A 17,795-nucleotide genomic window follows, 5' to 3' on the forward strand; every position below is an offset into this window, starting at 1 on the left:
TTCCTGGGGGCTCAGCTCCACTTTGGACTTGGCGCCAGGTGCCCTGCCAAGACCAGGGTAACAGAGCCATCTGGGCCAGCTGCAGTGGCTATTTTATTTCCCATCCAGGGTACAAGATGTACCTTGTATCAGGAGACACTCTAAAATAGAAAATTTTGCTCCTCCCCAATGAGACTCTACAGCAGCTCAAAACCAACACCTTTCAAGCACAGCTCACCACTTGAGCCATCCAAGCCAAGCAGGGATGGGCACAACTACTGGAAGACGTTCATTTTTGCAATTCAAGCTAAACTCTGAGTACTTTCACTAAACCATTTGGTGGTCACCGTGCTGTTCACTCTTCCCCACCTGAAGTCTTTGCTTCCTGCTCCAGGGAAAGTGAGGTGGACAAACCAGCACAAGGTGAACTTCCCTGTAGTCCTGAAGCAAGTACAACTTCACTGAACACCAGGTTATCAAAAAGCCTTTCCCCACACACAGACACCTCTCACAGCCCAGCAGCAGCTTTGCTTTCTAAAGAGAAAATAGTAAGTGATTTCGTCCCTCCAAGATAAAATGTATGTCTCCATGACCCCCTCCCGTTCTTTCCCCACCCCTAGCACTCACCACACAAGGACAGTAGAGCTTCTCAAATCCCCCAGAGATATCTCAGCCTCCTAATTAACAGCAGATGATTTTCTCTTGCAGTGCACAGCTTTACCTCCAGATCATCACTGTCTTTTTATTTTTTCTGCTTATTGCCATCTCAAAACAGACTTCTACTCTGGAAGTCTCCAGAATCTTAAACCTGTGTCTTAGACTAATTTCAAATTACAGCTTTAGTGAACTTAGGCTGGATTGTCATACCACCACCACGCATTTCCTCAGCAGCTTCTAAACCCTCTACACAAATAGGAGCCTATTTGCTTTTCACTGTCATTTTTCAGAGATTTTAAAACTAATTTAATGAAAATTAGAGTAGATTACTTCAGGGGCAAACTCCCTAAGGATTTTCCAAGCCAAAACTGCAATTCTCTGGCCATTTGTACTCTAACTTAGGATTGATGCAGATGAAAGCCCAAGGGCAGCACCAACCCAAGAACAAAGTTGTCCTTTAAGCCCCAGTGCTACTTCCTTCACACTCTTTTTACTGGGTTGATTAAATACAGCTCAGCCATACCCCAGCCAGACTATTCATTGTATCACAAGGGTATAAATTGTTAAGATAACATGCCTCTACATTACAACGTGCTAAGCATCCGTCTGCAGACCTACATTAAACATTCCTCATGCTGGCTACACTCCAGGCTCTGCACCTCAGCTCACAGCTACTATTTCACCGTCTCTCTTTGCTTCACTTCATGTCTATTGGTGACGATCAAGAACTCATAAAACACTTAGAGCTTCTCCTCTCACCCCAGTTTAAAGCAATACTTGGAAGGTCTACTAAAAAAATCCCAAACATAACTACTTGATTTAGGGAGCCAAGAAGAGTTAAACAATGTAGTTGATACAAGCTGGATAGCTGTAGATATCAAAGGACTATGTACAATATACACAAGCAAGAAATGGGTTCAGGACCAGAAGAGGCCCACATACGGCATTTATCATTTTACAGCAAACTGACCATGTTGAAACTAACAGCTGAACCTTGGGTTACTATTGAAACACCTATATGGAAGACACAGTGCCTAGATCACTATGTGACCACTCACACCTTACTTTATGTCTGGAAACAGCCCTACACTTGATATTTCCCACCAACAGCAACTTGATATGGCACCAACAGCATACAGGGGACAAGCCAGATAAGACTATGTAGTGGGGCACAACTGTGCCAGCAGATTAGCAGGGCCATGAGAAGCAGGTGCTGGAGCAGGTGAGATGGCCAGGTAGGAGTTCCCACAATATGCGAGGCACTCCAGCCAGTGCAGAGGAACCTTGCCAAGCAAGCCTACACAGCACAGCTCATCCACTGCATTCTCTGGGCCTGTATTTAATTATTCAGCTATAAAGTCTCCTGTAAGTTTTGCTCTGACTTTTCTCTGTGACTCGAAGTATTTTACACCAATTTGTCCTTCTAACCTGAGCCCTGGCAGCTCAAAACCAACACACTGCACTACCTCAGAGTCAGAAAAAAATCAAGACAGCTGAACTCCATGTAGTTAAAGGGGATTCGCTCAGCTCAGTTTCAGCTCATCAGGCAGCACTGTGCAGAGATTTTCTTGGTATCACTAGTGATGGAGACAGTAAGCCTCTTTGTTTATTTTTTTCCCAGATGAATGACACAAGCAAAAGCAAACACAAGAAACAGATCTACAGAACAAAGAGGCTATCCCTGCTACAATGCACCCGGCTCTGGGCCACAAGTTTATGGTGTCCATGACAACACAAAATCCCACTATATTGAGTCTTTTCTGCCTCTATAACAGGTTTCCAGGCAAAAAGCAGCAACCTTGTTTGCCCAGGCAGGAAACAGCCCCATGCGTCACAGCGAAGTGCCTCAAGGCAGTGTCCCACAGCTGTGAAGTTATACACACACAAGTGAACCCAGCACAGGTTTGTGTGGGGGACCCCTCCTTCTAGGCTTGTTTAGTTTTGGTAGATCATAAACCCTGCAGCTAAAAAAACCCATTGGTTTAAAGAGGCCCAGGACTGTTCTGCTTCAAGTTGAGACAGGAACACACAGCAAGTCTGGGGTGCTCCCTGTTCATCTTCACTTCATCCGTGTCCAAGCACTTGCCACTGAGGAAGGCAAAGTGCAGCTTTGGCTTGGCTCAGGGAGCTGGGCACAAGCAGAATACAAGGGGGCTAAGAAAATACACCCTCCTTGTAAAAGCAGACTTCTATTTGCCTCTAGTGGTTTATGAAGATGCCAGCAAATAATTTTATTAAGACCTCTTTGTTTCAGAAGTTCTAGCACTGTGCAGCATAGACCCTTTGCTGGAATTTCAGGTAAGACCTAAAATGCAAAGAGACAAAAGAGCCTGAATAAAAAAAAAATCAGCATCTCAAGCACTTTGATCTTCCATTGTACCTTTTTCAGGAAGAATTTTCTAAAGCTGGTATTGTCTAACTCAAGCCCTTTGTTTTGCCTAAAGCATGTAACAGGGGGAGGCCACATCTCCTTGCCTTGCCAACGCTCGGCCTGGGAATCACAAGAGTCCTTTCCCTCTCCCATGCTTTGCTGCAAGCAAACGACCTGGACCTCCAGCATCCTCATTTTAAGTTTTCCAAATATCTCTTGGCTGGGTGAGCTGCATAAACAAAAAATGGCAGCCAACAATGCACAAAGAAAAAAGCTTAGGAGAGTAGCTGGAAGATAGCTGACACCAGCTACATTGGAATTTAGTGGGCTACGCTCAACTGGAAATAAAAAACACTTAATCCTTACAGCAGTAACCTCAAACTCTTGGAAAGTAATTAGTATGAGAGAATACATGCCAAGTAATGGTATTTCCAACATCCCACGAGACAAGGACCAATTGCAAAAGAATTTTCTCTTGACCTACCATGCCTCTTCCAGATGTATAAGCCAGATGGACCTCACAGCTGCTGCTTTAGTCAATACTTTCCTGCCACTCCAAGAATGGACCACTTTAAGAAACTGTCCAAAGCAGATTACTCTTCCTCATGAAAAGCATAAAACCCATCAGACAGCTTGCTTCAATGGATATTCACAGCTGAGCTAATAAAAAGTACAAGAAATTATTTGTTCATTAAAGGTGTCTTTCCTACATGGTAATGGCCTTCCTTGGCAAAGGCAGGAATTAACATCAAATATGTAAGTAATGACAACAGAATTCAGAAAACTTCTATGAATCCAACTAAAACCAAATTCCAGTGTCTGTTCCAGAATTTCTTTTTATTACAAATAAGAGGCACTTCCTGAACTATTTGAATCTGCCTGAGGGCTTTTCATAGAAACACAAGCATATACACATCACAACAAAGCACAAATAATTGCACTCCTCTTGGGAAGGACTGATAGAGCCTAAATGAAACATTGCAATTTCTGCAAAAAATGCAAAGATGCTTGCAAGCATCTCCTCCTAATTGCATCATGCACCGAGAAAGCCATTTGGGGAGTACAGCAGGAATGGATGGAAACACTGGAAAAAGAGACTACAGGAAGGAGAACACACTCCTTTCCTTTGAACTTCTGATTAGTTTCCATCAGAAGACTGATATGTCTGAAGGTGTTTCCCAGACACCAAGCTTTATCTGCACAGTCAAACACTGGAAGGCTTAACTGCCTCTTAGGAGCTAGCTCCAGGCCATGCTGGACCTGCTGATGGAAGCTGCTTGAAAAGGTTCTGGTAGTGACTGTAGACAGGACAACCACTTTGTCTCTACAGCCCCTCTTCTCCTTCTGCCAGAAGAGCTACTGGAGGAAAACAAACTCCTGGCTTCACTTAAAGCCAGTCACCCATAAACCATTTCATTCTAAAGTATCTTCCCTGATAAACTTACCACCTCAGTGGCATATTTAGAGGAGTGGTGATGACAGGAACAAGTATATGGCAGAGATCAGGCCTGCTAGTAACTTCTCTCACCTGCACCTATTTCAACTGATTTTACAGAGCTAACAGAGACCTTTGCTATCGCAGGTAATTTACTGCCAAGTGAACTACCACAATCCAGCCCACCCAAGAAAAGGCTCATCCAGCAGAGACAAGAGTGAGATGACCTGCTGGGGGGCACGGGCTTCTCTGGCAGTCAAAGTTAGCTACAGAGAAGACATGTTTATTCATGGCCTTATTTAAGCCAGCTAAGAAGACAGTAAACCAGAATAGCAAGCATGGATCCAGTTCAGAGGATGTGGAAGGCTCTGCACTGCACAACAGTGAGGGGCTTGGGTGCCCTGCCAAAACCAGCAGACCCCTCTGCTGCAAAGCCATGGCTGAGTCCAGACACACAGAGCCCATCAGCAGTTCCAGGACAGGCTGACGAAGTGTCAAAGTTTTCACTCATTCCTAAATTAAAGTTGCTATAAATATGGAAAGTGGTAATCATGTGAACACAAATTAAAGCCTAAATTAATCTGAATTCACTAAAAACAACAAACTACACTAAAATAACTCAAGATTCAATAACAGTCCTCATTGTAATCACAACAAAACACATCAAACCCTTGCGTTTTCTATTAATCAAATTAAAATAGCCAGCCAGAACAGCAAGATTCCTGCTGAACAAGCACATTCAGTACCATTCCTAGTCCTTCCACCCAGCTAACATGACTTCAACCTCAGTATTTCTGGGTAGGCTGGAAGATCTCCCTCTGCACCCATCCTGAGGCTGTTTAATTCAAACAGCCAAAAGCATGCTGCTAAAACAGCAAGTCCAAACTGAAAAGCTTTCTCCTCTGTAAGTAAAATGCCAACCAAGTAGTGTCATTATTAAAGCATTTACCAATCAGGAAATATAGATATGACACATAGGACTTCAAAAAATGGTTAATAATATTTATTAAATGGCAGTGCCAGCAGAGAAAAACAACGCAGCCTCACAGGCCAAAGAAGTCAGAATCCTACAGGTGTTTATGCTTTGTTGCCTTTAATTGCAGAAGTAATTCCATTAAAGTCGATTCTATGTATCTAAAAGCTCTTCCCACAGTCCCTCAACAATAACTCTTCCCCACCATGGCTCTCAGGGGAAAAAAACTCCTTGTTCCCTGGTTTACAAAACTTTACCTGATTGCTATCAGACAGTTACCCCAAACCTGTGAATGCAGCCCCAAAGAATGGCAAAATTAATTTTATAAATGCCTCAAAGCTCAGACACTAAGACAATGAAATCCACAAAATTTTCTTACCCCATAGGCACCTCACTACAGGAATTCCAGGCTCTCCTTTCATTTTTGCACCACAGCACATTATATTTTCTAGAAATCAAGTAATCAGTTGAATGGGAGGCTTCCTTTTTGTTTTCCTAAAGTAAGACAGCACTCTGCAAGCCCAGTTTTGCATGGCATGTTATGCATGCATGTCTCTCCTGAGGATTTCTGCTGCAAATCCAGTCAGCATCAGACTGAAAGCAGACTTTTGCATCACAAAGACAATCATAAAATTCTCTCAGTTACAAAATGCACCAGACCTGTGGACTGAGATTGAACTGTAGCTTATGTTCTCCCAGCTAAGGCCAAGATATCAGTTTCAGCTACGCAAACCTGTTGTGAATACAGAAGGCGCATGAACTATCTGACCAAAACCCTGGCTTCTAAATCTGCATTCCTATAATCTGCTACAATCTCAGCATCCCTCCAAATAGCCTCCATCCAAATGACAGGAAGAGCTGTCTCATCAACCCAGCAAAACCAAATTCAAAAGCACTTAAGAGACAGCCAGTGAGGGATACACAGGTAAAACTCAGTGAAATCCAGCACAAAAAGCTCTGTACTACTCTGCACCAGCTAGCAGAATTATAGCCTCAAATCTACAAGATTTTGTCAGGTTTTAGAGTTTATGCCAAAATGAGGAACCTACAGCCTCGCTCTCCAAGCACCTTCAGCTGCCACAAGCAGGGAGGCAGAAGCAGCTGCTATGAGTTGCTGCTGCTGACAAAATGAGAGAATGCTGGCTCTGCTCATCATTTTGCTCTGGCTGAATTCTGGTATTCTAGGGCCACCCTCAATGAGATTTGCCATCCCTTCCCAAGATGCTCCTTAGAGATGAACTCAAACCCTGGTCTGCTACAGGAGACACAGAAGGAAAAAGAAATAAATAACTTCAAATAGGAGAAATAAAAAAATTATTCCAAACACCTTATATCATCAATGAAGGACTGAGCAAAATGACAGTGCAGCTCTCCTCCAGCCAACGAGAATGTGAGAAGCCAGCTGAAATCTGGTATCCCTGTACGGAGTCACACTGCAGGAATTTTAAAGCAGGCAAGTTTTTAACCTAGGATGAAAAAAAAAGACCGGCAAACCAGCGCAACAGCAACTGGCATCGGCAACAGCGAGGACGGTGCCTCTGCCAGGCTCTGCACGTTCCTCCTGGCAGAACCAAACTTAATTTAACCACTTCTGGCGGACTGCAGGTCGACACTTCCCAGGTGCAGAGAGACCAGGAGGAATTCTCCTTCAATTGGGTTATTCATCCGAGCCGTAAAATCTGCCTGCGTTTGTCGGAAGCCGGATGCAGCCTGGGAAACTAGCCTGGCTACCCGGCCCTCCATTTTCACTACCAACAGGTGATCCTGGCTCCCTAGCCACTTCCAGGAGACGACCGAACTCTCTCCTTGTCACAGTAAAACAGCCACGCTCGATGGTATTTTCACCACCATTCTGTTAAAACGCTTATTTTTTAAGCGAAAGAAAACAAGCTACGGGGGCACCCAGTCCAGTGCCAGCGAGCCCGGCCCAGGACGGACACAAAACCATGGCGTGCTCCCGACCAGCCGCCCGTCGTCGGGGCCGCGAGGGCAGCCGACAGAGCCGGGCCGCGGTCTCCGGGGAGGCGCCGGGAGGGAGGACCGCGAGTCAGGGCCGGGCCGGCTTCCCTCGGCCGAGCTCACGGACGCCGGCCTCGCTCGGAGGCCGCAAACAGCACAGTCCCGGCCCCAGGCGGCAGCCCCGGCGGGAGTTAGAACGGTGCGAGAGGGAGTTCCCTCCACAGACAGCCCGGTACGACGGGAGGCGGCCCGGGACCACCACCCGCACGAATCTGGCCGCTCGACTCGGCCCGGCCCGGCCGGGCTGCATTTCACCTGCTACGCCGGCTTGCCCGGCCCCGCGTCCACCCGAGCCGGGGGGGGGGGGGGGGGGGGGGGCTGCCGGCCCCAGCCCCTGTCCAGGCCCACTGCCCCACGGAGCAGCAAAGCCTCTTTCCCTTCTCTCGCAGCTCAACAGGTGCGCAGCGGCCGCACTCACCTCTCCGCCATGGCCGCTCTGCCCGCGAGCGGGGCAGGATGTGAAACCCGATGCCGGCCCCGCCCGGGGGCGGTGCGCCCCGACCCGGGACCCCTGGCCGCTCCCCGGGTCCCTCTGCCGGGGGCTGCTGTGCCGGGACGGGACGGGACGGGGCGGGGCGGAACGGGCGATGCCGGCGGTAAGGCCGGAGCCGCGGGCCGAGGGCAGCCCCTGGTGGCGGGCGCGGCCGCTCCAGAACGCGATCGAGTCCGCCGAGCCCTGGCGTCGCGGAGCTCCGGCCCGAGGGGTGGAAACAAGGAGAGTGGAAGCGGAGCCGGGACATCCGTTTTGGAGCCGCTGAAGCTTTATTTGAGCTACAAGTCAATGGTAAAAGTCAGCGGTCGTGATCTGTTTTGTGAGGAAAACTGCAGTCAGGCATGTCACATCCTGCCCTCGCCTTGGGGACCCTTTGGCAGCGCTGCTGTTGCGGGCTGCGCGCGCCGCTGGATCTCAGCTGCCCCGGTGAACGGTGTTGTACCGACGCTGCCTCCCGCTGCCCTGAGCACGTGGGGCTTTATTGGTTCTGGTCTGCCCTCTGGTACTCCCGACATCTTTCAAGAGCATGGATGGAAAGTGGCAAGGGGGACTTGAACCAGCCTGGAGCATTGAGAGAGGAAAAGTTCTTTTGCCAATGCTGGATGCTGTCGTGGCTTCCAGGTGGGAAAGTACAGACATTTGGGTCAGCCTGAGCTGTAAGGCTGCCATGCTCTTGGTTTGCCCAGATGTGTTCTCTTTTCTGCCCAGCAACTTTGTCTGGACAGATTTTGTGGACTTTCTGTTTCTTCTCTATCCTGAACACATAATAGACTGGTCAAAGCTGTGCAGGAACATCAGCTGAGTCTCCAGCAGATGCACAGATCCACCAGCGGTGTACAAACAGCATAGGTTCAGAGACCTAAAGAACAAGTAGAGCTCTGCTCCTCGGCCAGCATAAGTAGTCTGAATAAACAAGTGATGCTCTAAAGGTCAGCCCTGCTAGATCAGCTTCTGTCAGCCACTGTTATGAAGTAAGTCATTTGGCATGGTGGCACAGAAGAGCTATTACTATCTCAGTAATTGTTGCAATGTGGCACTACTCCCAAGAAATCTTTTAATCGGTCCTGTTATTCCAGAATAGGAACATTCCCATCTGGAAGCAAATCCTGGGGGTTGAGCTGCCCAGATTCCTCAGACTTTATAACTGAGGGTGCAAGACTTGACAGATACTTGGTGGATTTTGCCACTAACAGAACGGTTTGGGGCCCATGTCACACCAGGGAGGAAATGTCTGCTACAGTAAGAAATTAGACCATTCAGCTTATTAATGACCCCATGCAAGCCAATGGTCAGGATCCCACCCAGTGCAACACTGCGCTCACTTTGGAAATGGCGTTTTGGCACTATTGAGAAATTGAGGGTAACTTAATCTGAAGACATTTTCATGAAAGTCCAACTGCATTTTTAAACAGCAAATAGAGAGACAGTGAGATCATGGCCGCAGTTTTTGTGGGCTGGTCACACAGTGGCACTGTGCTTACGGGATGGGAGGGCAGAGAGGAGGAGAGTGTGTCCCTGCAGCCAGGGCCAGTGGGGCCCCCACAGGGGCTGTGAAGCTGTTGGAGATGCCTGAGGTGCTGTGGGAAAGCAGGATGGAGAAATTGAGTTCTGTGGGACTGCAAAGCTCAGGGACTGAGGCACAGGCTAGCAGGGAAGGAAAGGAGGAGTTACACCAGGTCTGCATTGAAAACAAAAATTTGCTGGTGTAGCTCTACCATGGTTAAATTGGCATCCCTCCTTGTGGAGATACAGATATTGCTTACCTTTCCCAATACAGGCTATACCTGTCCTCAGGGAAATCGTAATACTGGGAAAATGCTTATAGCAACTCAATAGTCTCTGTTCAAGGGCTTCAGTAGACTCAGACTTACCGTGTAAGAATTTTAACAGCTTGATTGTCTTTTCTGTCCTAGCAAGGTCCTTTGGACATGCTGAAAATAGATACTGGGGAACATGGGAGGTTTTGGAAGCCCAAGGTTCGGGGCCCCCCAAAACGAGTGACCTGACACAATAAGTGAGAAGTTGGCTGCAGGAAGGACCAGACAAAATATTCAATTTTTTTGCAACATTCTCATTTTTTTGTGTGTATTTCAGGGTTTGATGATAATGTGTAGGCTGTTTTCCACCTACACCTCTGTCAGGCCTGGCTGAAGAACCTAAACATCGTTGCTTGGCTGTTGCAGCTCAAGCTGGGATGTTATTCTGCACTAAGAGATCCTGTCTCTCTTCAGGCCAAAACAGGCAAATTGGAGGGTCTCAAGGACACAGAGGACACACTGACATGACATTTCAGGTCAGTCCCACTCATGAGCTGGCAGCTCTGTGCTGACCTGCACAAAGGTCGCACAGCAGGAGGGCATCAGAATGCAGAGCAAGGAAGGAAGCAAGGAAGCCACCTTGAAGGCAGAACCTCCCCACTAGAGAAGGGTAACACACCTGCTGACGTGAAGGACACTCTTGGGAGTAGAGATCCCCACTGCTGCGGGAGGAAAGCTGGGTGATAGGCGGTTCAATTATCTGGCACAACAGTCAGCTCTGAGACTGTGCCTTGCACAAAGGCACACTAGTGACTCAGGGAGGGGTGAGTAATTCCAGAGGGGAAAAATGAAGCAGCTAAAGGAAAAGCTTCTTTTTGTGGGAACTTTTTCAGAGACCTTCACAGCTCAGACATTCAGGGGCTAAGGAAAACTTCTGTTAGTGTTACCTGGTGCAATAACACCAGGCAGTTCTCCTCCAGAGATACAGGTGGGTCACCGTAACACATACTTGGGAGATGAAGCCCACTAGTCACAAGGCCTGTTATCAATACACCAAAAGTGGCAGCAGGAGATGAATGTGAAATAACTTGAGAGCATGGAAAAGACACTGCAGTGTCTCTGTGAACAGAGGGCCCTGGTTCTTTTGCTAATAAAAGAAGAAACAGCCTTCCTGAATTGTAAGGCTTTGAACACCAGACCCCACTGTAAGATGAGGTAAGAGATATATGATCAATGTTTCCAGGCCAAATCATCCTGCTGTTGCCTATTCTTGGCTGAAGGATATACTGTATAACTGTCACTGCAGAACTGCAAAATGAGGCAGCTCTCTGAGATCTTGTTCAAATTGCTCCTCAGATACTGCTCCCAAGTGGAAGTAACTGCATTTGGAGTTATACACCCTTTCATAAAGCTGCTCATCTGATCACACAGCTTCCTGTGCTCCATGTCAGGAAATGGCAGGTGGAGGTCCTGGCATGAGAGGTCTTCCTCATGTGGGGATGTGGAAGAACCAGTGATGCTAAAGCTATGGAGAACTTAATATTGCAGTGCTGCTGTCCTGTTCCTATGTCCCAGGCTGACAGTTGTAACAATCCCCAGGCAGATATGCTACAGGTGTGTGCACAGCCAGAACGTTGGCCTTGAGGTTTGGTCCAGCAGGCACTGCCCTTGCTCTGCTTCTGTTTACAAAGTGTGTTGCACAGCTTGGAACCAGTCCAGTCCAGCACCAGACCCACAGTAACTGTCTCCATACCCAGCAAGGAGTGGAGTAACAGCTCCAGTCAGGAACGACAGCCTTTTGTTGAGAGACTGGTGATACTGGGAGGAGATGCCTAAAATGCTTGGCAAGGTCTATGTGGCTAGGCTTACAGCTAGCACTGCCCCAGTACAGCTATAGCCTTGGATCCACCTTCCAGGGCACCAGCAATGGTGGGAGGACAAGATGGGAGATGTCTCACTGAGGATTCCTTGTGCTACTCCTGAGCTGCATTTGAGCTCAGGTCCTCAGCCTTGACCTCAACTCAGCTGTACTCCAATGAAGCTTCTGCCAGGCCCACTCACTGGGTCAGCAGTCACTCGACCCTGGCTGACCCTGGTTACTGACACCAAACTTTCTACTCCTCTTGCATGGTGAGTATGGTGCTGTCATGCTGTCACCTTGTCTCCAGCTCACCTGTAATCCTCTCCTGCATCCAGCACCCAAGGCCCCCATGGCTGGAAGGGGGAGCAAGAACAGGAGCAGCTCAGAGTGCTCTTGTGATAAGGGAGGCAAGAATACCAAAAGACATTCTGTGAAAGCCCTGTGTTAAATAGGTCAAGCTATTACACAGATACTCCTATGAGTGTTTACATACAGGCTCACCATGGGGAGCTCTTTGCTGCAACAAAGATAAAGTGCCAGGCTGATTGGGGGGCACAGTTCACTCAGATGGGTGATCTCTGTCCTTGGAGATTTTCAGGGTGTGGCAATGCAAAGCCTGATTTACCTGATCTAGTATTAGTGACGGTCTTATTTCAAGCAAGAGTTTGGGCTAATGCTCACCAAAGGTCCCTCCCAACCAACATGTCTGTAACTCCATATCAGGGAGCTAGAGGTTCAAGCTGGGCAGACATATGTGGTGATTTCCCCAGTATTTCAGCACAGACATCTTATATCTGTGTCTCAAAGACCTTATTGAATGGAACCAGGCTGACCTGGGTGCAGGTGTTGATGGCTGAAGTTCTTTGGATTGTCTGCTGTGAGAGTTTTCTCTGCTAAATGGTCTTAGGAAGTATGAGGAAAAGAAAAAACACCCCTGTTCTTCATTAATCCTGTCTGTTTTGTGAAGATGATGGTATTCAATAGCCCAGGACAGTCCTTTGGAAAATAATAGTTGGAGGTATTTGGCCATTTGTAAAAATACATGTTTTTAAGCACCAACCAGCAGGTTGTTGTGTTTTGGTTTTTTTTTTTTTAATTGCAGGCATGATGTAAATTTATATAATTAGCCAGGTGTTCTGCAGTGGGGCCTTTTAAAAATCATCCTGTCCTAATTTTTTCTGCCTTACTATCTTTAGCTCCTTTGCAGAGTAAGCAGCAGTGCTATCGCGTTACTGCTTGGCAATGCAGCAGCTGGCTGTAACCCAACTGTGCAGCATGGGACACAGAAACAGATGGAGCAGCAAATGCTCTTTGTTTCCCCTCCTGCCTTCCAAAACAGATTGTGAGTAAAAACATACAGGGGAGTTTTTGCCATCTTCCCTGCTATGGTGGCTCCCTGGCTACTGACACAGCCATGGAATTAGATAGCATGGGTAACATCTCCCGACAGCAAAGGAGAGTTGTGTCCTTTTGAGGAGAGCTGCCAAGAGAGGAAGGGCATTAGATACAATGTCAACATGCCCTTGGATGGGAAGGAAGGGTGCAGTGGGTGAAATGACTGAACTGAGACAAGGGCCCCCCATGCAACAAGTCCTGCTTCTCTTGTTGCTCTGAGTTCTGGCTCTGCTGTTCATCTGAGCTTGGATGGACCCCATCAGCTCATTAAATTGGCATGGAACAAAAGTGAGTGGTGTTTTGACAGTTAGGAACCTGTATTGGCCTGATGGATGATTTGGCAAGCACTGGAATGAGAATGAGGAGAGTAGCCACTGAGGGTATTTCTTTCTGGCCTTGTTGTCTCTGGGGTGACCATTCAGACATATATCTGAAATCCCACCAAGGTGTTTTTCCTAAGTATTCTCAGCTTCATCCCGTTATTCCTGTTGTTATAAATGCATATTATATAGTTGGCTTTTCACAAATAGTAAAACGAATGCTATATGTATAATGTAGAAAGTTTAACTTTCTTTTATTACTTTCTATTATTACGTATTTTCCTTTATTACAAACAGTCTTAGAAATGTGATGAATATTATATTTTCTTTTTGAGTTGTAAGATTTTTTTGTAACATTTAAAACCAGTCAAACCAGTTGACCAAAACTGAATCAAACTCTCACCAGAAGATACAGGGAGAGAATCCTCCTACATTCCTGAATTGATTAGATGGAGGCAGTGGTGGAACAAAAGCTACAAGAAAGAATTCATTGATCTCCTGGTGTAAGAAAGACTACCAGGCACCAACAAGGACTTTACCTAATAAAATGTTAATTTGGTACAGTGGGGCAAGTTTAGAAGAAAGGTGGGCCAAAGTCCAAGGGAACATCTGGACTCAAAAGAATGTTAGAAAAATTCATATGTAAAAGGTTAATCCTTAAAAGCAAGGATTTTGAAGGAGTGGGTGTGCTGGCTGGCTTAGTGCCAGGCACCCTTAGCCAAGAAAGTGTATTTGCTTTCATTCTGTCTCCTAATTGTCTATTTTTTATTAAACTTATAATTTTTTCTAAGAAAGTGAACCTCGTTTTTCATACTGTTCTTCTTAAGTAAAAAATAAAAATCTTCCATTTTGTTGTTTATTGGCGTCCTGATCTGAAATTTTTGTATGTTGTTATTTCTTACTGTTGTTATTTCTTTCTATAAAATAAAACAGATTTCATTTTTAAAAATTCAACCCCTTTTGCTATCAGGTATTGTCTTGAGCTCTCCCTGCATACCACCTGCTTACTAATACATACTGAAACCAGAAATCCTATAATGACCACTAGAAGTATAACTCTTTATCTGGTATCCTTATACAGTCAAGGGTTTGAGGACCAGCCATGTTGCTGCTGAACTGAGGGGGAACATAAGCAAATTCTTTCCTCTACCATGTAACTGTAGAAGTGAAGTTTCCAAACTGGTTATTGCCAGCATTGCAATGCTCAATGTCCTCCTGTGCAGGCAAGCTGAGTTCCCCTCAGCATGGAGGTATTGGGCTTCAGGCAAACCCCTTTGAAAGCTGTTCTTTTGTAGCAATGTATCTGTATAACAGCCATTCTGATGCACCAGCCAAACCGGTTGTGAATAATCTTACCAAACCACCTGCAGTTTTGTTATTAGAGCTCTCAGGAATTCATCAAGGTTACTGGGAAAACAACAGGATCAAAGATGGGAGCAGAGAGCCTGAGAAACTGTCTGCAAAAAACATAAACAATAGATAGGAGAAGCACAATGTGATGATGGACGCTTGACCAATTGGATGTCCTGAAGGATGTGTGCCAGCCTCATGAAGAAGCAGCTTAGCCAACCCAGAGATGTGTGTCCACATGGACAGTAAACCTAGTATCTATATCTGCCATGAATTGTAAACAATAAACGCCTTCTGTTGGAATCATATTGATTCATTTATTCTGTGACCCATTTATCCTCTGCATAATGGTGACCACGACGTTTCTACAAGCTCGTGATGTTGAAGCAGACGAGGACTCTTTGAACTCTGCTGGGGTGCGAAGAGGGTCAGAGGAGGAGAGCGGCCGGGCCCGGCCTGACGCCTCCGCGGCTCGCCGCGGGACTCCACTCGGAGTACGGGGCATGAAGCCTCTCGAGGAAAGACTCCGGACAGAAAACTCGGAGTATGAAAGCACGAAACCTTTCGAGGAAAAGCTCCAGAAGAAACAAAAATTCAGAATGCTGCAGCCAGTTCACGGGATAAAACTGGTGAGAGGCTGGGGCTAGAGGAGATGGGGAAGGCTTTGTCCAAGGAGGTGGAAGCCACGTTATGCCTCCTCCAAATTATCCTTTCTGAGAACGGAATTTTATATCACCAGGAGGTCTTAAAGAGGTTATTAAAATAGGGCCGGGAGAGAGGATTTTTGCCACCCCCAGGTGCTCCGCGCAGGTGAGTTTTATCCCCCAGAAAACCTGGAGCTCTGGGCACTGATCAGTTTGCGGCTCCATGCGGGGCGCTGAACACGGCAGGAACAGGACAACATTCCCTGAAATGCAACTCCTTTCCCGCAGCTGAAGTTCCAAAGCCCTTCCCTCCCAGTCTCGGTGCACGGACATTTTCAAGAGACTCGGCAGCTTTGCCGGAGCGGGCCCTGTCCGTAGGGCTCTGCAGGCACCGAAGGAAGTGAGACTGGGTCCAAAAATCTAAAAATAACAACGGGAAGTTTATTGTAATGTAAAGATTTTGATAGGATTGCACTCTCATTTGGTTTCCAAGCAAGAAATAAGAGATTTATTGCTCAGGGTAATTAAAAAATTTCCCAGAATCTACATAAGGACAGATGAAGTTACAGCTTCTTTGCTCCTGCGTGCCACGTATTTTATGAAGTTACGAGAAAGTTAGAGGTTCCAGTGCCAAATCGTGTGACTGCCCCCGCCCCCCGCAGAAACCGCGGGTAGTCCCGTTGAAACTGGAGCCGCGCTCGGCCCCGCTGAGCCCATGACCAACCCCGCGCCAAGTCCCGGCGAACCTTTTCCGGGCTCCCTCGCCCCCGCGCGTGGCTCGCTGAGTCCTGCAGAGGTTCCCCTCGGTCATATAAAGAGGCGCCGCGGCCCAGGCAGCTGCCCCCTGCAGGTAACACATTTTAAACGCGGGGCAGAATCGGGCGGTGTCCTTCAGTAGCGCTGCGCATGTGCAGCACGGCCGTCCGAATAACAAAATGGCGGAACCCTTCGAAGACCTTTCGTACAGCAGAAGGGCTGCTTCTTGTTCCTTTCCGTACAACAACATGCCGACGCGCTCTATCTGAAGCATGCGCATTACCACTGACACCGTTTTGTGACCACCGAGACTCGCAGCCTCCGAGTAGAGTGACACCTCTGGCCGCTTCTATTATTTTAAGTAGGTAGGGGAGAAGAACGGAACGGAAAGTTATACACGAATGAAGGCATACAACAGCGAGGAAATTTTTCTATCCCGGCAAAAGGGACAGATTTGCACGATGCAGGCTCACTGAACCCAGAAACAGACCCCTCAAATTTTAAATCACGTAATATTTCAGGAAACAGTTTGAAAATCAGTTAATTGGACCGAAGTAAGGTGCAAGAGGATTAAAGAAAGAGATTTTGACGTAGTAAATGAACAGCTTTTAATTGTGCCTTGTCGCGAAACTCAAAAAACACCCCTCGCCTCCTCCGCGGTGGCCAGAGACAGGGACCCGGAGCGGGGCCGGGCCGACTCCGCTGGCAGCGCTGGGCCCGCGGGCCGTGCCTGCCCAGCCCGGGCCGGGCCCTGCCTGCCGTCCCTCCCGGGCCTAGGGAAACATGCCTCACCGACCGCACATAACCTGCCGCTTGGCATAGCACGAGAGGATGACTGCAGCTACAGGCATATCGAATACCGGCGCAGGAACTGGAGGAGAGGCGTTGCGTTTGCGAAGTGAATATACGACTACTGTTACAGGGCCAGAAAGGAAAGTAGCAGCGATTTATCCCCTTGTAGTGCAAAACCCTATCACTAGTGTGAGGAAGAGACCTGCTGTCACAATGCATAGTAAAAATAGAAGCAAAACTTTTAATTGGAGTCATGGATGCATTTACCACTCTAAAACTAACTTGGGAGACAACTAATCCTGTTTAGGTATATCTGGGTAGAAAAGAGCCAAGAGCAGACAGCTTTGCAGGAAAATAAAAAGACCTTGTCAGAAATCTCAGAGAAGAGAGTAACAGCAATTCCAACAATCTGAAAACTTATTAAGAAATACAGGAGGAAATAGAAGAAATTTGAATATATTGTACAGGCATTTGCAAAATGCTGCAGAGTTGAATAGCAGTTTACCAAACTTTAAGTTGTTGGGTTTTGTTTTTTTTTTAGTAAAACTGCAGTTACTATGAATTATACTTTAGGTTGTATTTATATTTTAATATAAATTAAGGGTTGATAGAGCTAAGCATGATTAAGCTCCACTATGTTTATGTTAGAGTACTGTTAAGTTGTATGTTATTGCTTTAGTATTGGGATGCTAAGTTGTCTTCAGATTAATTTTTATCAAGTTTAAGAGACGTTTAGTTCAAAATTCTTCTTAACTTTTGTTAAAAGATGCTTCTCTAAATTTCAAAGTATGATTTTTTTTTTAGACAAAGGGCAACTCCGACTGAAGGAACTGTGATGACCTACTAATGAACACCTGTTTGTAGATGGAAGAGGATGCAGTTTCTTTATATGCCTTGAAACACATTGATATTGGGGGTTTTTTTAAGTTAATTTTATTTTTTGAATGAATTCTAAATTTTTACAGTTTTAAGGTTGCTGGAGAGATAAGAGCC

At 46.6% G+C, this 17,795-nt stretch overlaps 1 protein-coding gene and 1 long non-coding RNA gene across 2 annotated transcripts in view; both read right to left on the minus strand.

Annotated features, from left to right (window-relative positions):
- LOC136368360 (rho GTPase-activating protein 39-like) overlaps positions 1 to 7,968 on the minus strand; it is a 55,248-nt gene extending 47,280 nt beyond the window's left edge. The window contains exon 1 of the mRNA XM_066330513.1: positions 7,853 to 7,968. Coding sequence (XP_066186610.1) covers positions 7,853 to 7,863 — 11 coding nt within the window. The 5' untranslated portion in view covers positions 7,864 to 7,968. The remainder of the gene's footprint in view (positions 1 to 7,852) is intronic.
- Positions 7,969 to 14,902: 6,934 nt separating this feature from the next.
- On the minus strand, positions 14,903 to 16,163 carry LOC136368276 (uncharacterized). The gene is made up of 2 exons (XR_010744816.1): positions 16,001 to 16,163; positions 14,903 to 15,674 (listed from the first exon to the last, which is right to left on the minus strand). It is a non-coding gene; the product is annotated as an uncharacterized lncRNA (long non-coding RNA).
- Positions 16,164 to 17,795: the final 1,632 nt, after the last annotated feature.

This window comes from Sylvia atricapilla, chromosome 16, assembly GCF_009819655.1.
Source record: "Sylvia atricapilla isolate bSylAtr1 chromosome 16, bSylAtr1.pri, whole genome shotgun sequence".
NCBI classification, from domain to species: domain Eukaryota; kingdom Metazoa; phylum Chordata; class Aves; order Passeriformes; family Sylviidae; genus Sylvia; species Sylvia atricapilla.